Consider the following 23,026-nt stretch of genomic DNA (forward strand, 5'->3'; position numbering starts at 1 on the left):
AAGAGACTGCTTCAAAACATTATATACCAACAAACTGGACTACCTAAAAGCAACAGATAAATTCCTAGAAACACAAAATTTTCCAAGAATGACTTGGGAATTAAAAAGAAAATCTGGGCCAATTAGTAGTAATGAAACGGAATCAGTAATTACTAGCAATGAAACTGAATCAGTAATCAAAAACTCCCCAAAAACCAAAGGCCAGAATCAGATAGCTTCACAAATGCATTCCACCAAACATTTTAAAAAGAGTTAATACCTACCCTTCCCAAATTATTCCAAAAAGTTCAGGAGGAAAAAAATGTTTCTAAATTCATTCTCCAAGACCAGCATTACATATATACCCAAACGAGACAAAGACCCTAAAGAAAAATATATGCCAATATCCCTGGATATACATGCAAAAATCCTGAACAAAATATTAGCAAACTTAATTCAATTATGTATTAAAAGGATCATTCACTATAATCAAGTGGAATTTATTCCAGGGATGCAGGTGATGGTTCTATATATAGGGTCATTGATTTATCTGCAAATCAATCAATGTGATAAGCCACATTAACAAAATAAAAGGTTAAAAACCTTTATGATCCCCTCAAGAAATGCAGAAATAGGATTTGGCAAAATTCAAACTACATTCACGATAAAAACTCTGAAGAGAACAATGAAGAAACACTCCTCAACATAATAAAGGCCATATATAACAAATCAGTTAAAATCACAACGGTAAACAGCTGAAAGTTTTTCCTTCAAGATCAGGCACAAAACAAGGATGTCCACTGTCCCCACCTTTATTCAACATAGACTGTAAGTCCTAGCCACAGCAATCAGACAACAAAAAGAAGGAAAAGGCATCCAAATTGTTAAGGATGGAGTTAAGCTGTTATTATTTACAGATGACATGACCCTATATATAGAATACCTAAAGACTCCATCAAGAAACTATTAGAATAAATAAAATCAGTAATGTTGCAGGATACAAAATTAATATAAACAATCAGTTATGTTTGTATACACTAATAAGTAACTAGCAGAAAGAGAAATTTAGAACTGCAGCGAAAAGGATAAAATACTTAGGAATAGATCTAACCAAAGGAGGTGAAAGACCTATACCCTGACACTGATGAAAGAAACTGAAGACAGCAAAAACAAATGAAAAGATACAAAGATTTAATATTGTTATAATGTCCATACAACCCAAAGATTCAATTACAGATTGAATCAGATTCAATACAATCCCTATCAAAATATAAATAGCATTTTTTTTTTTTTTTTTACAGAACTAGAATAACCCTAAAATTCCTATGGAACCATAAATGACTCCAAACAGCCAAAGCAAACTTGAGAAAGAAGAACAAAGGCAACCGTTATTAGAATTCCTGATTTCAAACTATAGTGCAAAGCAACAGTAACCAAAATAGTACAGTACTGGCACAAAATCATATACACAGATCGACAGAAGAGAACAAAGAGTACAGAAATAAACTGATGCATATATGGCCAATCAATCTATAACAAAGGAAGTAAGAATATATACAATGTGAAAAGATAGTCTTCAATAAACCATGCTGACAAAACTGGGCAGCTACATGCAGAAGAATAAAACTGGACTACTTTCTCTGTTTAAAGATTTTTTTAAAGATTTACTTAGTTGAGAGAGAGAAAGCTGGACTACTTTCTTTTACCGTATAAAAAATAAGTCAAAATGAATTAAAGACCTAAATGTAAGACCTGAAAACATAAAACTCGTGAAAGAAAACATAAGCACTAAACCCTTGAACACCAGTCTTAGCAATACTTTTTGGGTTCTATCTCTTTGGGTAAGGGCAACAAAAGCAAAATAAACAACTGGGACTACGTCAAACTAAAAAGCTTTTGCACAATGAAGCAAACCAGCAATAAAACAAAAAGGCAATGTTAACAAATAGGAGAAAATATTTGCAATTACGTATCTGATGAGGTGTTAATGTCCAAAATATATAAAGAACTTATAAAATTTAATCTCCAAACAAATAATTTGATTTAAAAATGGGCAGAGAACATGAATAGACATTTTCCCCTTGAATACATAAGGAACATGAAAAGATGCTCAACACTAATCATCAGGGAAATGCAAATCAGAATAACAATGAGGTATCACTTCACACCAATCAGAATGACCAATATCAAAAAGATAAGCAATAACAAGTATTGGCAAGAGTGTGGAGAAAAAAGAAGCCGTATTGCACTGTGAGAATATAAACTGGTGAGCCACTAAGGAAAATACTGTGAAGGTTCCTCAAAAGATTAATAATAGAAATACCTTATGATCCAGTAATTCCACTTCTGGGTATTTACCTGAAGAAAATGAAAACACTAATTTGAAAAGATATGCACACCTATGTTACTGCAGCATTATTAACAATAGCCAAGATATAGGAGCAACCTAAACATCAATCAATAGATGAATAGGTAAAGAATGTGTGTGTGTGTGGGGGGGGTGGTATATGTGTACACACACACAAACACAGACATGTGCACAAGCACATGCTCAACAGAGTATTACTCAGCCATAAAAAAGAATGAAATCTTGCCATCGGCATGGCAAACTGATGGACATTCATATGACATGGTTGTATCTACAGGGTATAATGCTATGTGAAACAAGTCAGACAAAGAGAAATACCCTATGTTTTCACATATAGGTGGAACCTAAGAAACAAAACAAATGAACAAAGAAAACAGAAACAGACTTGTAAATATGGAGAACTGACGGTTGCCAAAGGGGTGGAAGGAGGAAGTAGGTGAAATAGGGGAAGGGATTAAGACGTATAAACTTCTAGTTATAAAATAAGTCACAGGAATGAAAAATACAGCACAGAAAATGTAGTCAACAATACTGTAATAACTTTGTATAGGTGAGAGAGAACTACATTTATCATGAGGAACATTTCATAGTGTATATAAATGTGAAACCATTATGTTGTACACCTGAAATTAATATTGTGTATCAACTATACTTCAATTTAAAAGAACGTATATTCAAATTAAGTGTCATCCTTTCACCCCAATTCCCTCTAGACTTTCCACCTCATTTACATACACACACAACACCCTGCAGGTAGCCTTTCAATATTCTGTTTGGTCTTTCCTGTTTCCATTTGCTCTAAAGAAGGTACATATATGTATTCCATTTTCCCCTTTCTTCCCAAGAAAGTTGCATACTGTAGACACTCTTGCACTTTGCATTTCGCCCTTAAAAATGTATCCTGAAAATCTCCCTGCATCAGTCCACGGAATTCTTCCACATTTTTTTTTACAGTGGAATTTTACAAAATTCCATTGTAAACCTCCCATGACAATTTACTTTATCACTCTCCCATATATGAGTATTTAAGTTGTTTCCAACATTTTGCCATAGCAAATAGTATTATATTAAGTAACACTGTGCCTTTATTTTCTTAATTCTGGAGGTGTATCTTCATGGCAAATTTACAGAAGTAAGATGACTGGCTGGATAAAAACAAATGCAGTTTTGGTAGCTATTGCCAAATCTCTTTCCATCAGAGATGTATCAACTTTTATACCAAGGAACAATGTAACAATGTCTATTTTCTAATAGCTTAATCAACAGACTATTGTAATTTTGAAATTTATCAATCTGATAGGTGATTCTCAGTGTAGATGACATTTGCCTTTCTCTTCTTTCTTATGTTTTAAGATATGCATACTAAATTGTCATTAGTATTTGGGTTTATTTCTGGATTTTTATTATATTCCACTGATGAAAAAGACAGTGTGCTTTCTTCTTAATCATATTAAGACCATTCTATGACTTTTATCAAAATGTTCTAAAATCCATTTTTTCAAATGCCTCTTCAGAAACCAAGAAGATACTAGATAGGAAAATTGGCAAGGAGTGGAAACAGAGAATTCAAAGAAAAAGTAATAGAAATAGCTCTCAAGCCTCATTCAAAAGAGAAATACAAATTAAAACCATCCATATACAAAAATTAACCACAATCAACAACCTAAATATAAAGCTGTAACTATAAAACTACAGATTTTCCTTCACTTATGATGGGGTTACAACCTGATAAGCCCAACATACATAAGTTGAAAATATTAAGTCAAAAATGCACTTAATACATCCGACCCACTGAATATCATAGCTTAGTCTAGCCTCCCTTAAGTGTGCTCAGAACACTTCATTAGCCTACAGTTGGGTAAAACTTTCTAATACAAAGCCTATTTTTATAATACAGTGTTGAATACCTCATGTACTTTACTGAATGCTGTACTGAAAGTGAAAAACAGAATGATCATAGAGGTAAAGAATGGTTGTGAGTGTATTGCTTGTTTACCACCAGTTATTACCTGACTGACTAGGCTCACTGCTTCTGCCCAGTATCAGGAGACAGCATTCTATCACATAGCTCTAAGTGCAAGAAAAGGTCAAAATACAACATTCAAAGTACAGTTTCGTTTTTCTTTATTATTATTATTAAAGATTTTTATTTATTTTATTTGACAGAGATCACAAGTAGGCAGAGAGGCAGGCAGAGAGAGAGGGAAGAGGAAGCAGGCTCCCCGCCAAGCAGAGAGCCCGATGCGGGGCCCGATCCCAGGACTCTGGGATCATGACCTGAGCCGAAGGCAGAGGCTTTAACCCACTGAGCCACCCAGGCGCCCCTCAAAGTACAGTTTCTATTGAATGTATGTTATTTCTACAACATCATAGAGTTTAAAAAATCACAAGTTGAGGGGCACCTGGGTGGCATAGTCGGTTAAGCATGGGACTCTTGGGTTTCAGTTAAGGTCGTGACCTCAGTGTCATGAGATCAAGCTCCATGCTGGGCTCCATACTCAGTGTCGAGCCTGCATTAGACTGTCTATCCCTCTCTCTTTGCCCCGCTCTGCCACCTCTCTCTAAAATAAATAAATAAATCTTTAAAAATAGATTTTTAAAAAATCCCAAGCTGAATCATAGTAAGTTGGGGACTGTCTTTATTTGGAAAAAAAAAAAAAAAAAGGATACGTCTTCATGCCCTTTTATTTAGTAATGGATTCTTAGATTTATGAATCTAAAAGCATGAGCAAAAAATTTTAAAAAAGAATGAAATGGACTAAATTAAAAATTAAAACGTTTGAGTACAAAAGGATATCTTTAAGAAAGTGAAAAGCTACAAAATGGGAAGAAAGTAGTTCCAATTTATATATCTGATAAGGGCTTAGTATTCAGAATATACAGAGAACTCTTAACAATGCACAATAAAAGGAAAATAATTTAGAAATGAACAGAGGACTTGAATACACATCTCTTCACTTGATCTTAGCCAAAAGGCCGAGAAGTGACTGAATACACATTTCTTAAAAAAAGATACAGAAGGCCAACAGACACATGAAAATCTGTTCAAGATCACTGATAATTAAGGAAACACAAATCAAAGCCACAACGAGATACCACTCCAAACCCACTAGGGACACTTAAAATTAAAAAATTGGAAAACAGCAAGTGTTGGCAAGGATGTGGAGAAAAGGGAACCCAAGAGACGGTTGGTGGGCATGTAAATTGGGGCAGCTACTGTGGTAAACAATATGGACAGGAGGTGAAGAAATAAGAATCCTTTTAACATTTTTTTACAGGAATATAAAATGCTACAGCTACTGTGGAAAACAATTTGATGGTTCCCTAAAAAAGGAAAATAAAATTACCATAGGATCCAGGAATTCCACTCCTATGTATTTAACCCCCAAAATCAAGAAACAAGTACTCAAACAGAATTTGTTCATAAATGTTTATAGTTGTGGAAATAATCCAAATGTCCACCAACAGATGAATAAATTTAAAAAATTGTGATCTATACCACAATGCTATTCAGCCATTAAAAGGAATGAATTATAGATACATGGCACTACCTTGACAAACCGTGAAGATATTATGGTTAGGTAAAAGAAATCAGACACAGAAGGTCTGATGTTGTAGAACTACTTTTATATAGGATGGCCAAAACAGGCAGATCTATAGGAACAGAAAGGAGATTAGAATTTGCCAAGGGCTGAAGGAGGAGAGGCAAATGGGAATGAGTAACTTAATACATATGAGGTACACTCCTGGACTGATGAAACGTTTTGATACTAGAGAGAAGTTGTTGCTCAACATTCAACATTGTGAACATGGTAAAAGTTGCTGAACTGTACAATTTTAAATGGTTAATCATAAAAAATAAATAAATAAATAAATAAATAAATAAATAAATAGGCTAATGTATGTTAAGTGAATTTGACCTCAATTTTAAAAAATCACATTGGCACATCATTTTTACATCTTTCATAAGGCTGATCCCAAAATTTGATAAAAACATTGCTGAAGAAACCAGAAGAAACATTCTCATGGATTACCAATGGGAATAAAAATGGATACAATTCATATAGAAGTTAGGCAATATCTGATATAATTTTACAAACACATTTTTCTACATTCTTGCACAAAGAGCAAATAAGGTATACACAAATCAATTCATTACAATACTGTTTGTAATAGCAAAAGACTACAAATAATGCAATGGGTTTAATAGAAGACCAGTTAAATTAAATTATTGTACATACACACAAAAGAATGCTAGGATGCTATATTTAAAAAGCTCCTTATACATAAGTATCTTTTGTGTAAGAGTGGTGGAGAAGGAAAGTATATTCCTAGTTAAACATAGAGAAATTAGATAAATAATGCCAACAGACAGATAACTGGAAGTTAAATGCAGTTAACTCTACGGAGATAGATGGGAAGGCAGGAGGTGGTAAGACTTTTTTGTTTCATATATTCTAAAGCTTTTTGGTCTTTTGAAAACTGGGAATGAATTAAAAAAGGAAAAATTTTTTTAAAAAAAGGAAAAAATTTAAAGACTGCCAATTGATTTAAAATCAAATCCAAATCGAACAGAACACTTAACACAGATGACATAATACACTTAAACTACTTTATCACTCAGTTATTGCCTTTAAAACTACAAAATTAACAAAGTCACCTTCCTCCAAATAGCATAATCTCCTGCCACTCTTCACCAATCTCAATCCTCTCAGATTAAGGTTCATCCTCTATTTATGCCTGAGTGTACCCTGTTTTCTTGTCTTAAGGCAGTTATACATAATGTGTTAACTTGGACCTTTCTCAACCCCTTTAACTTTCTTTTTCTCAGCCTCAGTCTCACCACAGACTTTCTTTCTCTGAGATGCATTTTCTTACAAATATTCTAACATTTACACATACACAGAGATACAAAGCCTGGGCAAAATCAGAAGTCCCTCTTTGTTATTACTATAGTGTCTTGTCTTTAGAGACACAAATACCAGACTGAGACAAGCCTGACTCTGAATCTTGAGTTTGGCACTTAAACTAACTGTATGATGTCCAAAAACTTACATCACCCCTTTAATCTCAGTTACATTATCTATAAAAATCGTAACTGCCTGATCTGACTATTAACTAATATATTAAATGAGCAAATTCTTGTAAAACACAAAGCCAAATAATGACATAATATTGTCATTAAATTGTAACCAGTGTTATTACTCTTAAGAAGGCACTATTGGTATATTTCCCTCTCTGCTCCTTGTAATAAAACCTCCTTTGAAAACTACACAGACTCTAATACTGCAGAGACTGTCTTGAGTATACTCTGGAAGAGTGCTTAGTTACAGGATAGGTGTTCTGAAAATATTTGATAAACTACTTGTGTCAATACTGTGAGTGACAAACAGAAGTAAAAAAGCCTTCAAGATATCAACTGTATTAGTGACCTTATTAAGATCACTGTACTTTCCGTGCTGAAAAGCAAAGAATGCTAATTTACCAGCTGATTTCCCCCATGTAACACATTATAATCTGTTAAGATTTATCTATTCCCGAGAAGAAAAATATCTATCAATATGATAAAAATAAAATTACATTTCATTTTAAAAAACTGTCTACAGATTTCCAATGGATGAATAACTTAAGAAACCTGATTCTGGTACTTATGTTACTTAAAGCAAATTATTAAGCTTCAAGTACTTTATCTATACATTGAGGACCAAAATATTGACAAGGATATAAAGTAATGAATGTTAGCAACTAGCAAAATTCCTAATGTGGAGCATAAGTACAAATAAGATCAGTAAATATTAATTATAAAAGCTTGTAACTAAAAAGTCAGTTCACAAATTGAAACAAATTTTAGATTTCCTTTAAATTTTCATAAGTTTTTATATCTCTTGTTATTTCATAGCAAAACTGAACAAAAATAAGATGAAATAACCTTAAATAAGAATAATTTTTCTTATCAGAAAAAGATCAGGTCACAGTTACAGGATGGATTATATATAACTAAAGAAAGATGAAGTAAATTTAACACTGTTGGACTGACAGACTCAATGTAATTATTTATCCCAACATTATGTACCTCGACATCCTGAACACTGGATAAAAAAGTTGATTAAATCCAGAAGTGCGATGTCCCTGTCTTGTTTATATGATTCAATCCAGTCATCCACCACGGACTGTAGAAAAAAAATATATAAAAATGAAAACTTCAAAATAATTGATATTACAGCAAATAAATTTTTTTAAAAGTTTGTGATTTTTATCTGTGTGTGTCTACTTAATCACTTCTCTGTAGCCAAATAAAACTAAAGATTCCTTTATTTTTAAAGGTAATTAAAATATGAGTTACTAGGTTTCAAAAATTTGTTTAGACCACAATATAAATATAATAAGTCTAATAATTACTAAGCAACTATAGACACCAATATTCAAACCACACTGTGAAAATAACACAAAAGCTAACCTAATTACACTTATACATAGATAGAAATTTTCTAAGTATCAAAAAAACCTATTTAATTAGTACTGCATAAAAAGAATACACACCATATATAACCAAATTAATTTTTGTCTGGAATGCAAGAATGAGTCAGTATTAGGAAATCAAATAATTCAATTTATGAAGTAAAGGAGAGAAATTAAATGATCATATTACTAGATTTCAAAATGGTTTCTGATAAAATTATGCAGCCAAGCTTAGTAAACAACTCCTAGAAAAACTAGTTAGATGAAATTAATATACAAACAAGGTAAAGACAAAGATTAAGATATATTTGTTGAAATGCTCAAGACATTTCAACTCAAAGAGGAACAAGGCAAGGATGTTTTAAGATTTTAGTTAGAACAAAAATTAGTAAAATGGTAATAAAGAAAATTCTCCCTTTCCAACAGTTGAAAAAAATACCTAACAGTCTCTACTAAAATGACTCAAAAGATTTACAATGGAAAAAAAAAATCTGATAAGACAGGTGACAAAAGATAAATGTACAAAACAACTTTCAGATATTAGCAATATGTAAGAAATATAAATGGATGAGCAGTCTGTTCACAACTACAATTATCTAGGAATAAATTCAAGAAAGGTATAAATGTTATTGCAGAAAATAATGGAAACTCAAAGGATATGGGAAACCACCTAAGTAAGTTTCATATATGGAGTTAAAAAAATAAAAGCCTTATAGGTCTATCAATAAAGTTTTCCTAAACTGTTAGGCAAATTTATACTGATTCCATATAGCATACTTGTAGGCAATACCGTTTGAGATTTCCTTTGGTGGGTGTAGGGTATCAGAAAAAATGTATGACAGTAATTTTTAAACACTCTTAAATTTTTACTTCTATATGGACATACAATTATATACAGTAAGATGTATGAAACTTCAGTTGCACCTTGATGAAATTTTACAAATACATACACCTGTGTAATCCTAACCATCATGAAAATATAAGACACTTCCAAAATGGAAATGGCTCCCTGATGCTCCCATCCAGTTAAAAAAAACATTCCCAGCTCAAAGGGTTTAACTACTATTCCCCAACAGTGGACATGTTTTTGAAATTCATATAGTTAGTCTCATTTTTTATGTTTGATTTATTTTAATCAAAGCTGTATCAGTTGTTATGTATATTAGTACTTATTTTGCATTGCTGGGTAGTGTCTGATTGTATTAACATACCATAATTTACTATCCATTTTACTATTTAAGGACACACTACTGTTTCCATTTTAAGGCTATCATGAATAAAATTGCCATAAACATGATTGCACGTATTTTGATGGGCATAAACTTTGTAGCAAACTTATTAACACATAGGATACATGTGTATAGATCGTTGGTAGATAATGCCATGCGATTTTCCAAAACAAGTGTACTAAGTTATACTTCCATCAGCAATTTATGAGATCTATCAATGTATAAGACTGGGTGTTCCACATCCTCACCAATAATATGTGTCATCAATACTATTAATTTAACCACTATGTTTGAGCATATGCCTTCTTTAATGATTTCTTACTACTGAGGAACAAGCACATTTCCTTTTTCCATGTGAAAGAGAGGACTTTTTTAAATTGCTAATCTATACAACACTCTGTTTCTCTGTCTCATCACATTAGTGTCTGGAAGGTTTTACTTTAAAAGTAAACAGAAAATCAGAGAAAATATTACAGCTCTAGAAGAGGATACAAAGAAAAAAAGGATACCATGAAATCTGTTCATGGTTCAGCTCTGCTGAATAATGTGTCAAGGACACATTGGCTAATAATGGTGGTGAGGATATAGAATGGATAAAGCAGGTCAAGTGATTTTAAGACTCACCACCCAAGCAGAAATGCTTTTTGACCAAGATAAGGAATTATGGCACAAAGCTAAAGAGGAAGCCATTTCTCCACTTCTACATGAGGCCCATAATTGTGAAAACACTCTGAAGATGGTGAACACATTTTAATTACCAAAGTGACAGTATGAATGTATAATCCTACCAGTTATATGTGAGGAGTCCAAAAACATTCTGAATAAAACTAGTAAACAGGGACTTAATGTCCTAAAGTATTTAAAGTACTAAAATTAAACACAAAGATATTAAAAACAATATAGACAGCATGTAATACAGGACTAGAAAATAGAGTGCAGAAATAAATCCAGGTATATACAGAACTTAAAGCTGTGACAAAAGAGATGCTTCAATTTTTGAGGAAAAGGAGTGGTTAATTTAATAAATGATTCTGGTATAATTGGTTATGCTTCTGAAACGAAAGATTTTTTTTTTTTTAATGAAAGGAAAGATTTTAAAAGTTATCAGAAAGGGGTAAAAGCCAAACAATCTTAAGAACTAAACTCCAGAGAGTTAAATCCTTCTTGAATTGGCAGACATTGGTGGTTGTCAGAGGCAATGCCAAGTATGGGCATAGGTTGATAGATTACATAGCATTTCATAATATATAAGGCCTTGGCTTGGTCCAGGGGCCAGAATAAAACAGAAAACTACATAAGACACATCAAAATTAAATTGTGGGGAATCTTCACTAGAGAAAATATTTTTAAGTAGCCATATGGTACATACAGGGGACAATAGGCTAAGAAATATGGCACACATCTCATCAAAAAGAATAAAAGCCAAGGGATAATGGAAAGACATATTTAACTACTGAAAGAAAAAAAAAAAGCCCATCATTTGGTGAAAAAACCCAGCTTCCCTGTGATCCCACAAAGATCAATAACTGGACAGCAGTCCACAAACAACCTCAGGAGACATCTAGAGTCCATTTAGAACGTTTAAACAACAAGAAAAGTGAGGAATCATCACACAAGAAGGAAGGCAACTTCATTTTGCATGCATAATCCCATCACCCAAACTAACACCCCTTCACAGTGCTCAGAAGGAACTTCCTAGCTAAAAAGAGGAGAGGAAGAGTGTGGTGAGCATCCAGCTCCCCCAGCCTTGCAGGGCAGTGTGCAGAAGTCTAGCATTGGTTTCACCCCTAGATCAGCAACCCATGGATGTATTGAGCTTGCTAGGAATAAAGAATAAAAGCAAAACCTATTTATAGCAGACAAGCACCAAGAGCAATCACGGTTCACAGAGATCTACTCTGCAGACAAACTCCGCATATTTTATTACCGACAAAGCCAAATGTTGGCACAGTCACTGTGGACTCCCGTGGATCTTGACAGATTTCTCCCCACAGATATTTCTGTTAGCTGAAATCAGCTACCTGAGTCTCTCCCGGAAACTTTCCCCGCCACCACCAGATCTGCCCCATAGCCATGCAGGATCTTTATGGCTGCAGAAGTGTAAGATGCCAGTCACCTGAGTCCCTCTGCAGTCCCATGGGAGCCAAGGAACCACATAAGCAGCCAACCTGAGCATCTACAGCTAGATGAGTATGACACCAGCCTAGTGCCACTTCCCATTGCTCAGCGCTGTTCCCACATGCAGAGGTAGCCTCTCTAGCTATGTACCACTAACACTCATCACTGGTCTCCACTGCAGCATGAATGCACAAGGCTAGAGAAATATGCAGCCACTGGTGAGTGTACCAAAAGCCAAGAAACCCTTTAGCTACTGGTAGGCTCAGATCACACCCTGCCTTCTGTCACTGTCTGGTACCATGTTCCCACAACCCCTCTCCCCCAGCCCAAGTCCCATCCATGGCCTCCCACAGCGTGAGTGCCTGGAAGGAGTATGCAACCACAGGAGACCACACTGCCAGCCAGGGCCTCTACAGCTACCAGTGAGTGCATATTTGGCTCTAGCCCTTGCGACCTGCACTGATACTTATTACTATAACTGTGTCTGAGGCAAGTCTCTTCCACTGCATAGACAACTGCAGCTACCCACCACAGCTGAGTGTGTGCACACCACTAGCTCTAGCCATGATCACTGCCTGCCTAAGTCCCTAGATACCAAACCTGAAGGTGTTATTTAGAACCCAAACAGCCCCTGCAGCCAGTACAGATCTTCCGCAGTTCCCCCTAAAATCTACCCAGTTGTCAATGCAGTAGAACATGGTGGCCTGAACCAAAAAGACATCATGCCTTCCTGGACCCAGTGCCATCACATGCCACATTTCTCACCCTACACCAGCAGACCAAGGTCACTGCATGATTAAGTGTGCCCTCATACACAGGTAAAAGGCTCCTCTTATGGAAGAGGTAACTGCTTCCTCATGCACAGACATGAAAACAAACAGCTTCAGGATTATAAAGAATCAAGGATGTATGTCTCCACAAAAGGAATGCAGTATACCTCCAGTAAATGGCCCAAAGAAATCCAGAAATTGTTGGACAAAGAATTCAAAATAGTTTTTTGTGCTTGCTTCTGTAGCACATATACTAAACTGAAATGATACAGAGATTACCATGGTCTTTATGCGAGGATGGCATGCAAACTCATTAAGCATTCCATATTAAAAAAAAAAAAAATTGGGCGCCTGGGTGGCTCGGTGGGTTAGGCCACTGCCTTGGGCTCAGGTCATGATCTCAGGATCCTGGGATGGAGTCCCACATCGGGCTCTCTGCTCAGCAGGGAGCCTGCTTCCTCCTCTCTCTCTCTCTGCCTGCCTCTCCGCCTACTTGTGATCTATCTCTGTAAAATAAATAAATAAAATCTTTAAAAAAAAAATTATACACCTAGTCAGAGAGCTATAAGACAACAAAGATAAAAAAGATATCAGAAAAACTATATAATAACAAAATTAGAAGTTTAACAAAAAAAAAAGAAAACAAGGAACAACAGAAATTTTGAAACTAAAGAATACAATGATTATAATCAAAGAATTAAATAAGAGTTTCAACAATGAACTTGAACTGAAGAGAGAATCAGTAAGCTAGAACACAGATCAAACAAAGTATCTAAACATAGCAGCAAAATGAAGAGTGAGAAGGAATGAAGACAGCGTATGGGCTTTGTGGCATGCTGAGAAATAACATATACATCACTGAAGTCCCAAAGGGAAAAGGAGAAGAAAATGTAGAAAGCTTATTTTAAAAAATAATGGATCAAATTATTTTATTTCTCTTTTGATTTCCTTTGACACACTGTTCAATAGCATGTTTTAGCTCCACAAATGTATGGATTTTCAGTTTTCTTCATGTAATTAATTTCTAGTTTCATACTATTGTGGACATAAATTAAATATGCTTGATATGAATTTAATCATCATTAAGATTTGTTTTCTGGCCTAGCATATGATCTATCTTGGAAAATAGTTCCATGTGAACTTGAGAAAAATGTATATTCTGTTCTTTTGGATGGAATATCCTGTAAATATCTGTTAGGACTATTAATTTGGCCTAAACTGTCATTTAAGGTTTCCTTACTCTGTATAAATGATCTACGAATTGATATAAATGGCATATTAATGGCATGTTAAAGTCCCCCACAATTACTGGAATGCTGTACATTTCTCCCTTGAGATCTATTAATATTTTCTTTACATATTTAGGTGCTCCTATGTTGGGTGTATAAATATTTACAAATGCTACATTACCTTATTGGATTGACCCCTTTATCATTATGTAACATGATGATCTATTATCTCATATTACAATCCTCGTTTTTAAAATCTACTTTGGTTGGTATAAACAGAGCTAATCCAGCTTTCTTACAATTTCATTTGCATGGAATACCTTTCTCCATCTCTTTGATTTAAGGCCATGAGAGTTCTTATATCTAAGGAGAGTCTCACACCATGTAGATGATCTTCTTTTTGTTATCCATTCAGTCACTTCACTGTCTTCTGATTTGCAAATTTAGTCCATCTACATTTAAAGTAATTAATGATAAGTATGTACTTAATGACATTTTGTTAATTATCTCCTCCTTATATCTTTGTAGTTCTTCTCTATTATTTTCTTCTTAGCTTAAAAAACAGGAAAATGAAAATTTAACATACTAAAATTTATGGGGTGGGACAAAAGCAATTCTAAGAGGGAAGCTCACAATGATAAATGATTCCATAAAGAAACAATAAAAACCTCAACCTCAAATAAATAACCTAACTATATACCTAAAGGAACTAGGGGGAAAAAATAAATAAAGCCGAAAGAAGGAAATAATAAAGATGAGAGTAGAAATAAGTGAAATAGAAACTAAAGATAACAGAAAAGATTAATGAAACTAAGAGCTGATTCTCCTAAAAATTAAGCAAAACTGACAAACCTCAGAACTCGTCTAGAAGAAAGACAATTCAAAATCAGACATAAAAGATGTTATGACTGGTACCACAGAAATAGAAATGATCATAATACCATGAATAACCATATGCTAAGAAAATGGACAACTTAGAAAAAATGGATAAATTCTTAGCAAATAAACCTGCCAAGACCAAACCATTATCTAACCGAAAACCTGAACACATACTAGTAAGGCGGCTAAGTAAGTTATGAAAAGCCTCCTAACAAACAACAGTACACAAGTCAGCTTCACTGATGAATTCTACCAAACATTCAAATTAGGATTAATACAAATCCCTTCTAACAGAAGAGAAGGGAACTTTACCAAATTCACTCTGAGGCAAGCGTTACCGTGATACCAAAACAAGATAAAGATACCATGCAGACAGGAGAAAATGGAAAGATAAATTCAAAATGCAAAAATAAAGAAACTATCAATCAAGAATACTTCACCTAGTAATGCTGTCCTTCAGAACTAAAGTGAAATAAAGACCTTCGCTAAACAAAAGTTGAGGGACTTCATCACCACAAACCTGCATTACAAGAAATGCTGAAAAGAGATTTAAGCAGAAATAAAAGGACACTGTTCGTAACATGAAAACATGACAAAATACAGAACACCTGGGTGGCTGTTGGTTAAGAATCTGCCTTTGAGGGGCGCCTGGGTGGCTCAATGGGGAAGCCTCTGCCTTCAGCTCAGGCCATGATCCCAGGTTCCTGGGATGGAAGCCCGAAAGGGACTCTCTGCTCACCGGGGAGCCTGCTTCCCCCCTCTGCCTTCTTGTGATCTCTGCCTGTCAAATAAATAAATAAAATCTTAAAAAATAAAAAAAAAAAAATCGGGCTTTGGCTTAGGTCATAAGCCTGAAGTCCCAGGATTGAGCCCTACATCAGGCTCCCTCCTCAATGAGGAGTCTGCATCACCCTCTCCTCCTCCCCCAACTGGATTCTCTCTCTCCAATAAATAAAATCTTTAAAAAAAAAAAAAATGACAATACAGGACCACACTATAAATGTAAACACACAGTCAGACTCTGAATCCCTAGTATTATAATATGGTAGTGTGTTAATTACTTTAGTATAAAGGACAAAACCATTAAAATATTAAACATTAAAACTATTACTTTAACTTCAATAAATACACAGTATAAAAACTGTAAATGTGACATCAGACACATAAACATCAGACTGAGGGGAATCTTGTAGAGATAACTGCATGCTCATGTTCACTGCATCATTTTTCACAAAGGCCAAAATATGAAAACAACCTAAGTGCAAATCAACAGATGAATGAATGAGGAAAATGCAGTATTATACACTGGAATACTTTTCAGCCAACACAAAGAAGGAAATCCTGTCATTGTGACAACTGGATGAACCTTCCAGTTGTAATGATAAGTGAAATAAGTCAGACAGAGAAAAAAAATATACTGCATGATTTCACTTCTACAGGGAATTTTTTTTTAAAAAGCCAAATCCAGAGAAACAGACATAGAGTGGTAGTTACCAGGGACTGGGAGATAGGGGAAATGGGAAGCAATCAGTCAAAGGATATAAACTTCCAATTATAAGATTAAAAAGTTCTGGGGGCAATGTACAGAATGAGGGTTATAGCTAATCACACTGTATTCTATAATCTTAAATGTCTCACCACCAAAAAAACAAAAACAAAACAAAAAAAAGCACCAAATAGAAATAATACAAGGGGATGGGTTGTTATTAGCTAATGCTATAATGGTAATCATTTTGCAACATACAAATATATGAAACCAAAGTTATACACTTTAAATGTACAAAAAAAAAAAAAAGGCAAGATAAAACCTTTTCAGACTAAGAAAACTAAAACAAAAGGAAGGAAATGGACTAACATTCCTCTTCAAAGAAAAAGATCATTCAGATTGGATGAAAGAACCCAATCACAAGATATCTACAAGAGACACACTTTATATACAGAATGACCTTAAATAGGTTCTACTGAAAGAATGAAAAAATATGTATCATGCAAACTTTAAGTATAATAAAGCTGTTATGACTATATTTATATCAGACAAAAGAAGAAATTAAAACAAGGAGTTTTACAAATATTAAAAGAATGAATTTATAATAATAAAGGGGTAAATTCACCATGAAGATACACATTATGAAGAAAACACATTATCAAAAGCTATGGAATACAGCTAAAATAGTGTTTAGAGAAAAATATATAGCTTTAAATATTTATGAAAGAAAGGTCTAATTCAATGATTTAAATGTCCACCTTAAGAAACTATATTACAGAGAGAAGAGACAAGATGGCAGAGAAGTAGCAGCCTGAGATGATATCAGGACGGAGGAGTCCAGCTAGATAATTATCAAACCATTCCGAACACCTACAAACCCCACAGGACATCAAAGAGAAGAAGAGGAGCAATTCTAAGAACAGAAAATCGACCACTTTCTGCAAGGTAGAATGTGCAGAGAAGCAAATCCGAAGAGACGGGAATATAGACTGCGGGGGGAGGGGCTGGCTCACAGTGGGAGGGGCCGGCTCCTGGCATGCAGTGGAGCAGCCAGCACAAAATCTGAACTTTCAGAAGTCTGCTCCACTGAGGGACATAGCGCCAGAGGCTAAGCAGGAATGGAGCCCTCAAGGGGACAGGGTGCCTCAGGTCTCCCGGAGGGTCGCTGAAGGATCAGGGCTATAGTGTAGTGTAGCAGAACTTGCAGCTTTAGAGAGGGGAAGCCAACTACAAAAAGACGGAGCCGAGGAGTGTGCTCTCAGCTTGGGGTTACATTAAACTATGATCCATGGAACAGGTGGACCACTATTCTTTGAGCAGGGACCCCACAAGTGGCAGGTATGGGGAGATTCACCCTCCTTCTCTGAAGGCAGGAATCTGCTGGGTTTGGAGACTCCAAACGGGGATGTGCACCAGAGACAGAAACACGTGGGTCCAGGTGAGCCGACAATACAGCCGGGGACCGGGGATACAGGAGAGATTAACCGATTTTCACTAAGGATGCACTGATAAGTGGGGCCCCAGCTCTTGGCTCCTCCGAGTGGAGAATGGGAGGCCACCATTTTCATTTCATTTCCCTCCTACAAAGCTTTACGGAAACTGTTCAAGGAACAAAAATTCCCAAGAGAAAACCCGAGAAGATTACATAGCCCCTGGCAAGGGTGGTGCAATACCGCCTCCCCCAAAAACGTTTGAGAATCACTGCAACAGGCCCCTTCCACAGAAGACCAGCAAGATCCAGCCAAGACCATGCTCAATGATCAAGAAGAACATCGGAATTCCAGAAGAGGAGAAAGAAAAGCATGGAATTCATGGCGTTCTCCCCATGATACTTTAGTCTTACAAAGTTAATTGTTTTATTTTTTTCTTATTAAATTTTTTTACCTTTTCCTCTTTCAGTGTTTTTGACAATAGTTTTCAAAAAAAAATATTTTAAAAATTCATGATGACAGTCATATTTTATCTTCATAGTATCTAGCTTTATTTTTTGTATATATATAGGGTTTTTCCTTATAAAAAAATTCAGGTATGCAATTTCTTTCAACAGATTAAAATATACCCTATTATCCAGCACAGGGATTTGTTCTAGTCTCCAGCCTAATCAAATTCCTCCACGTTCTTTTTCTTTCTTTTTCCAACCAACATATCAATTGCTTTTTTAGATTTTCTTAAAATTTTTTCGTCTTTACACTCATATTCCATCCCTTCATCATGTTTACTCTTATTTTGGTGTACATATAAGTTTTCCTTTCCTTAAGAGTTTGGGAGGTAGTTTCTTCTAAGACACCAAAATACACCCGACATCAAGTGTGTGGAACTGTTCTATTCACCAGTCTAAGACATACATATTTTTTTTTCCTTTTTACCCCTTTCTTTCTGCCCTGCAATTTGGGGTAGCTTCTGATTTGGTTAACATACATTGTTCTGGGGTCTTTGACACCGTTTTAGTATTTTATTCTCTCATTCAACTATTCTCATCTGAATAAAATGATGGAAAACCTCACCACAAAAAAAAAAGAACGAGGGGCAGTACTGACAGGTAGGGACCTAATCAATACGGACACTGGTAATATGTCAGATATAGTGTTCAGAGTAACAATGCTCAAGGTGTTAGATGGACTGGAAAAGGGCATGAAAGATTATTAGAAAACCCTGTCTGGAGAAACAAAAGCCCTTTCTGGAGAAATAAAAGAACTAAAATCCAACCAAGCTGAAGTAAAAAAAAAGCTATTAATGAGATGCAATAAAAACTGGAGGCTCTTACAGCTAGGATAAATGAGGCAGAAGAGGGAAGTAGGGATACAGAAGAGCAAATGATGGAGAATAAAGAAGCTGAGCAAAAGAGAGACAACTACTGGACCATGAGGGGAGAATATCCAGAGATAAGTGATACCCTAAGACAAAACAGTATTAGAATCACTAGGATTACAGAAGAAGAGAAGGGGGTGGGGGAGCAAAAGGGAACTGAATTGAATTACATAGAGAATTTCTCTAACATGGAAAATGAACAAACATCAAAATCCAGGAGGCATAGAGAACTGCCCAAGATCAATAAAAACAGGTTCACACCCCATCATCCAATAGTAAAATTTACAAGTCTTAGTGACAAAGAGAAAATTCTAAGAAGAGCTCAGGACAAGAAGACTAAAACATACAATGGTGAAAATATTAGACTGGTAGCAAACTTATCAACAGAGAACTGGCAGGCCAGAAAGATATATTCAGAGTACTAAATGAGAAAAACATGCCACGAATACTATATCCAGCGAAGCTATGATTGTAAATAGAAGGAGAGATAAAAAGCTTCCAGGACAAACAGAAACTAAAAGAATTTGTAAACACCAAACCAGCCTTACAGAAAATATTGAAAGGGGTCCTCTAAGCAAAGAAAGAGCCTAAAAGTAACAGATCAAAAAGGAATGGAGACAATATACAGTAACGGTCACCTTACAGGCAATACAATGGCACTAAATTCACATCCCTCAATAGTTACCCTGAATGTGAATGGGATAAATGCCCCAATCAAAAGACACAGGGTATCAGAATGTATTAGAAAAAACAAGACTCATCCATATGCTGTCTACGAGAAACTCATTTTAGACCCAAGGACACCTCCATCTGAAAGTGCGGGGATAGAAAATAATTTACCATGCTAATGGACAACAAAAGAAAGCTGGGGTGGCAATCCTAATATCAGATAAATTACATGTTAAGCCAAAGACTATAACAAGAGATGAGGAAGGACACCCTATCATACTTAAAGGGTCTGTTCAACAAGAAGATGCAACAGTTTTAAATGTCTATGCCCCTAACCTGGGAGTGGCCAAATATATAAACCAATTAATAACAAAATCAAAGAAACACATTGACAATAATACACTAACAGTAGGGGACTTTAACACCTCCCTCACAGAAACGGACAGATCATCTAAGCAAAAAAGATCAACAAGGAAATAAAGGCTTTAAATGACACACTGGACTACACGGACATCACAGAGATATTCAGAACACTCCATCCAAAAGCAACAGAATACACATTCTTCTCTAGTGCACATGGGACACGCTTCAGAATAGATCACACCCTGGCTCACAAAATCACGTCTTAACCAGTACCAAAGATGGGATCGTTCCCTGAATATTTTCAGACCACAATGTTCTAGCTCTGAAGCGAGAACTCAATCACAAGAGGAAGGCTGGAAAGAACACAAATACACGGAGGCTAAAGAGCATCCTACTGAGGAATGAATGGGTCAACCAGGAAATTAAAGAACTGAAAAAATTCAGGAAAGAAATGAAAATGAAAACACAACTGTTCAAAATCTTTGGGACACAGCAAAGGCAGTCCTGAGGAAAGTATATAGCGATACAAGCCTTTCTCAAGAAACAAGAAAGCTCTCAAGTACACAACCTAACCCTACACCTAAAGGAGCTGGAGAAAGAACAGTGAAGAAAGCCTAAACCCAGCAGGAGAAGAGAAATAGTCAAGTCAGAACAAAAATCAATGGAACAGAAACCAAAGAACAGTAGAACAAATCAATGACACTAGGAGCTGGTTCTCTCAAAGAATTAGTAAGATTGATAACACACCCCTGGCCAGACTTCTGCAAAAGCAAAGAGAAAGGACCCAAATTAATAAAATCATGAATGAAAGAGGAGAGATCACAACCAACACCAAAGAAATACAAACAATTTTAAGAACGTACTATGAGCAACTATACGCCAGCAAATCTGACAATCTGGAAGAAATGGGTGCATTCCCAGAGACGTATAAACTAACAAAACTGAACCAGGAAGACAAAGAAAACCTGAACAGACCCATAACCAGTACAGAAATTGAAGCAGTCATCAAAAATCTCCCAACAAACAAGAGCCCAGGGCCAGACGGCTTCCCGGGGGAATGGTACCAAGCATTTAAAGAAGAACTAATACCTGTTCTCCTAAACTGTTCCAAAAAATGGAAATGGAAGGAAGACTTCCAAACTCGTTCTATGAAGCCAGCACTACCTTGATCCCAAAACCAGACAAAGACCCCACCAAAAAAGAGAATTACAGACCAATATCCTTGATGAACACGGATGCAAAAATTCTCATCAAAATACCAGCCAACAGGCTCCAACAGTACATTAAAAGGATTATTCACCCCGACCAAGTGGGATTTATTCCAGGGCTGCAAGGCTGGTTCAACATCCGCAAGTCAATCAATGTGATACAGTACATTAATAAAAGAAAGAACAAGAACTGTATGATACTCAACAGATGCTGAAAAAGCATTTGACAAAGTACAGCATCCCTTCTTGATCAAAACTCTTCAAAGTGTAGGGACAGAGGATACATATCTCAATATCCTCAAAGCCATCTAGGCAAAACCCACGTCAAATATCATTCTCAATGGCGAAAACTGAGAGCTTTTCCCCTAAGGTCAGGAACACGGCAGGAATGTCCACTATCACCACTGCTATTCAACACAGTACTAGAAATCCCAGCCTCAGCAATCAGACAACAAAAAGAAATAAAAGGCGTCTGAATACGCAAGGAAGAAGGCAAACTCTCACTCTTTGCAAACGATACAAGACTTTATGCAGAAAACCCAAAATACTCCACGCCAAAAATGCCAGAACTCATACAGGAATTCACTTACACGTCAGGATATAAAATCAATGCCCAGAAACCAGTTGCATTTCTATACACAAACAACAAGAGAGAAGAAAGAGAAATTAAGCAGTCGATCCCATTTACAATCGCACCCAAAACCATAAGATACCTAGGAATAAACCTAACCAAAGAGGCAAACACTCTGCACTCAGAAAACTATAAAGTACGCATGAAAGAAATGGAGGAAGACACAAAGAAATGGAAAAACGCTCCATGCTCATGAGTTGGAAGAACAAATACTGTGAAAATGTCTATGCTACCTAAAGCAATCTACATGTTTAATGCAATCCCTATCAGAATACCATCCATTTTTTCCAAAGAAAAGGAACAAATAATCCTAAAATTTATATGGAACCAGAAAAGGCCCTGAACAGCCAGAGCAATGTTGACAAAGAAAGCCAAAGTTGGTGGCAACACAATTCCAGACTCCAAGCTCTATTACAAAGCTGTCTTCATCAAGACAGTATGGTACTGGCACAGAAACAGACACATAGATCAATGGAACAGAACAGAGAGCCCAGAAATAGACCCTCAACTCTATGGCGAAATAATCTTTGACAGAGCAGGAAATGGAAATGGAAAAAAGACAGTCTCTTCAACAAAAGGTGTTGGGAAAACCAGACAGCCACATGCAGAAGAATGAAACTGGACCATTTCCTTACACCACACACACAAATTGACTCAAAATGGATGAAAGGCCTCAATGTGAGAACAGGAATCCATCAAAATCCTTGAGGAGAGCCCAGGCAGCAACCTCTTCGACCTCAGCCGCAGCAACTTCTTCCTAGTAATATCGCCAAAGGCAAGGGAAGCAAGGGCAAAATGAACTACTGGGACTTCATCAAGATCAACAGCTT

General features: G+C 35.8%; 1 protein-coding gene and 1 non-coding gene across 4 annotated transcripts in view; one reads left to right on the forward strand and one right to left on the reverse strand.

Moving 5' to 3' along the window:
• The window catches only part of STAG1 (STAG1 cohesin complex component), a 428,530-nt gene that overhangs the window by 220,244 nt on the left and 185,260 nt on the right, over positions 1–23,026 (reverse strand). For all 3 annotated transcript variants that reach the window (XM_059390978.1, XM_059390976.1, XM_059390977.1), the window contains one exon: positions 8,421–8,517. In XM_059390978.1, the coding sequence (XP_059246961.1) occupies positions 8,421–8,517 (97 nt within the window). The remainder of the gene's footprint in view (positions 1–8,420; positions 8,518–23,026) is intronic.
• LOC132012723 (U6 spliceosomal RNA) lies at positions 13,153–13,255 on the forward strand. The gene has a single exon (XR_009402709.1). It is a non-coding gene; the product is annotated as a U6 spliceosomal RNA (small nuclear RNA).

Source organism: Mustela nigripes, chromosome 2 (genome assembly GCF_022355385.1).
Source record: "Mustela nigripes isolate SB6536 chromosome 2, MUSNIG.SB6536, whole genome shotgun sequence".
NCBI classification, from domain to species: domain Eukaryota; kingdom Metazoa; phylum Chordata; class Mammalia; order Carnivora; family Mustelidae; genus Mustela; species Mustela nigripes.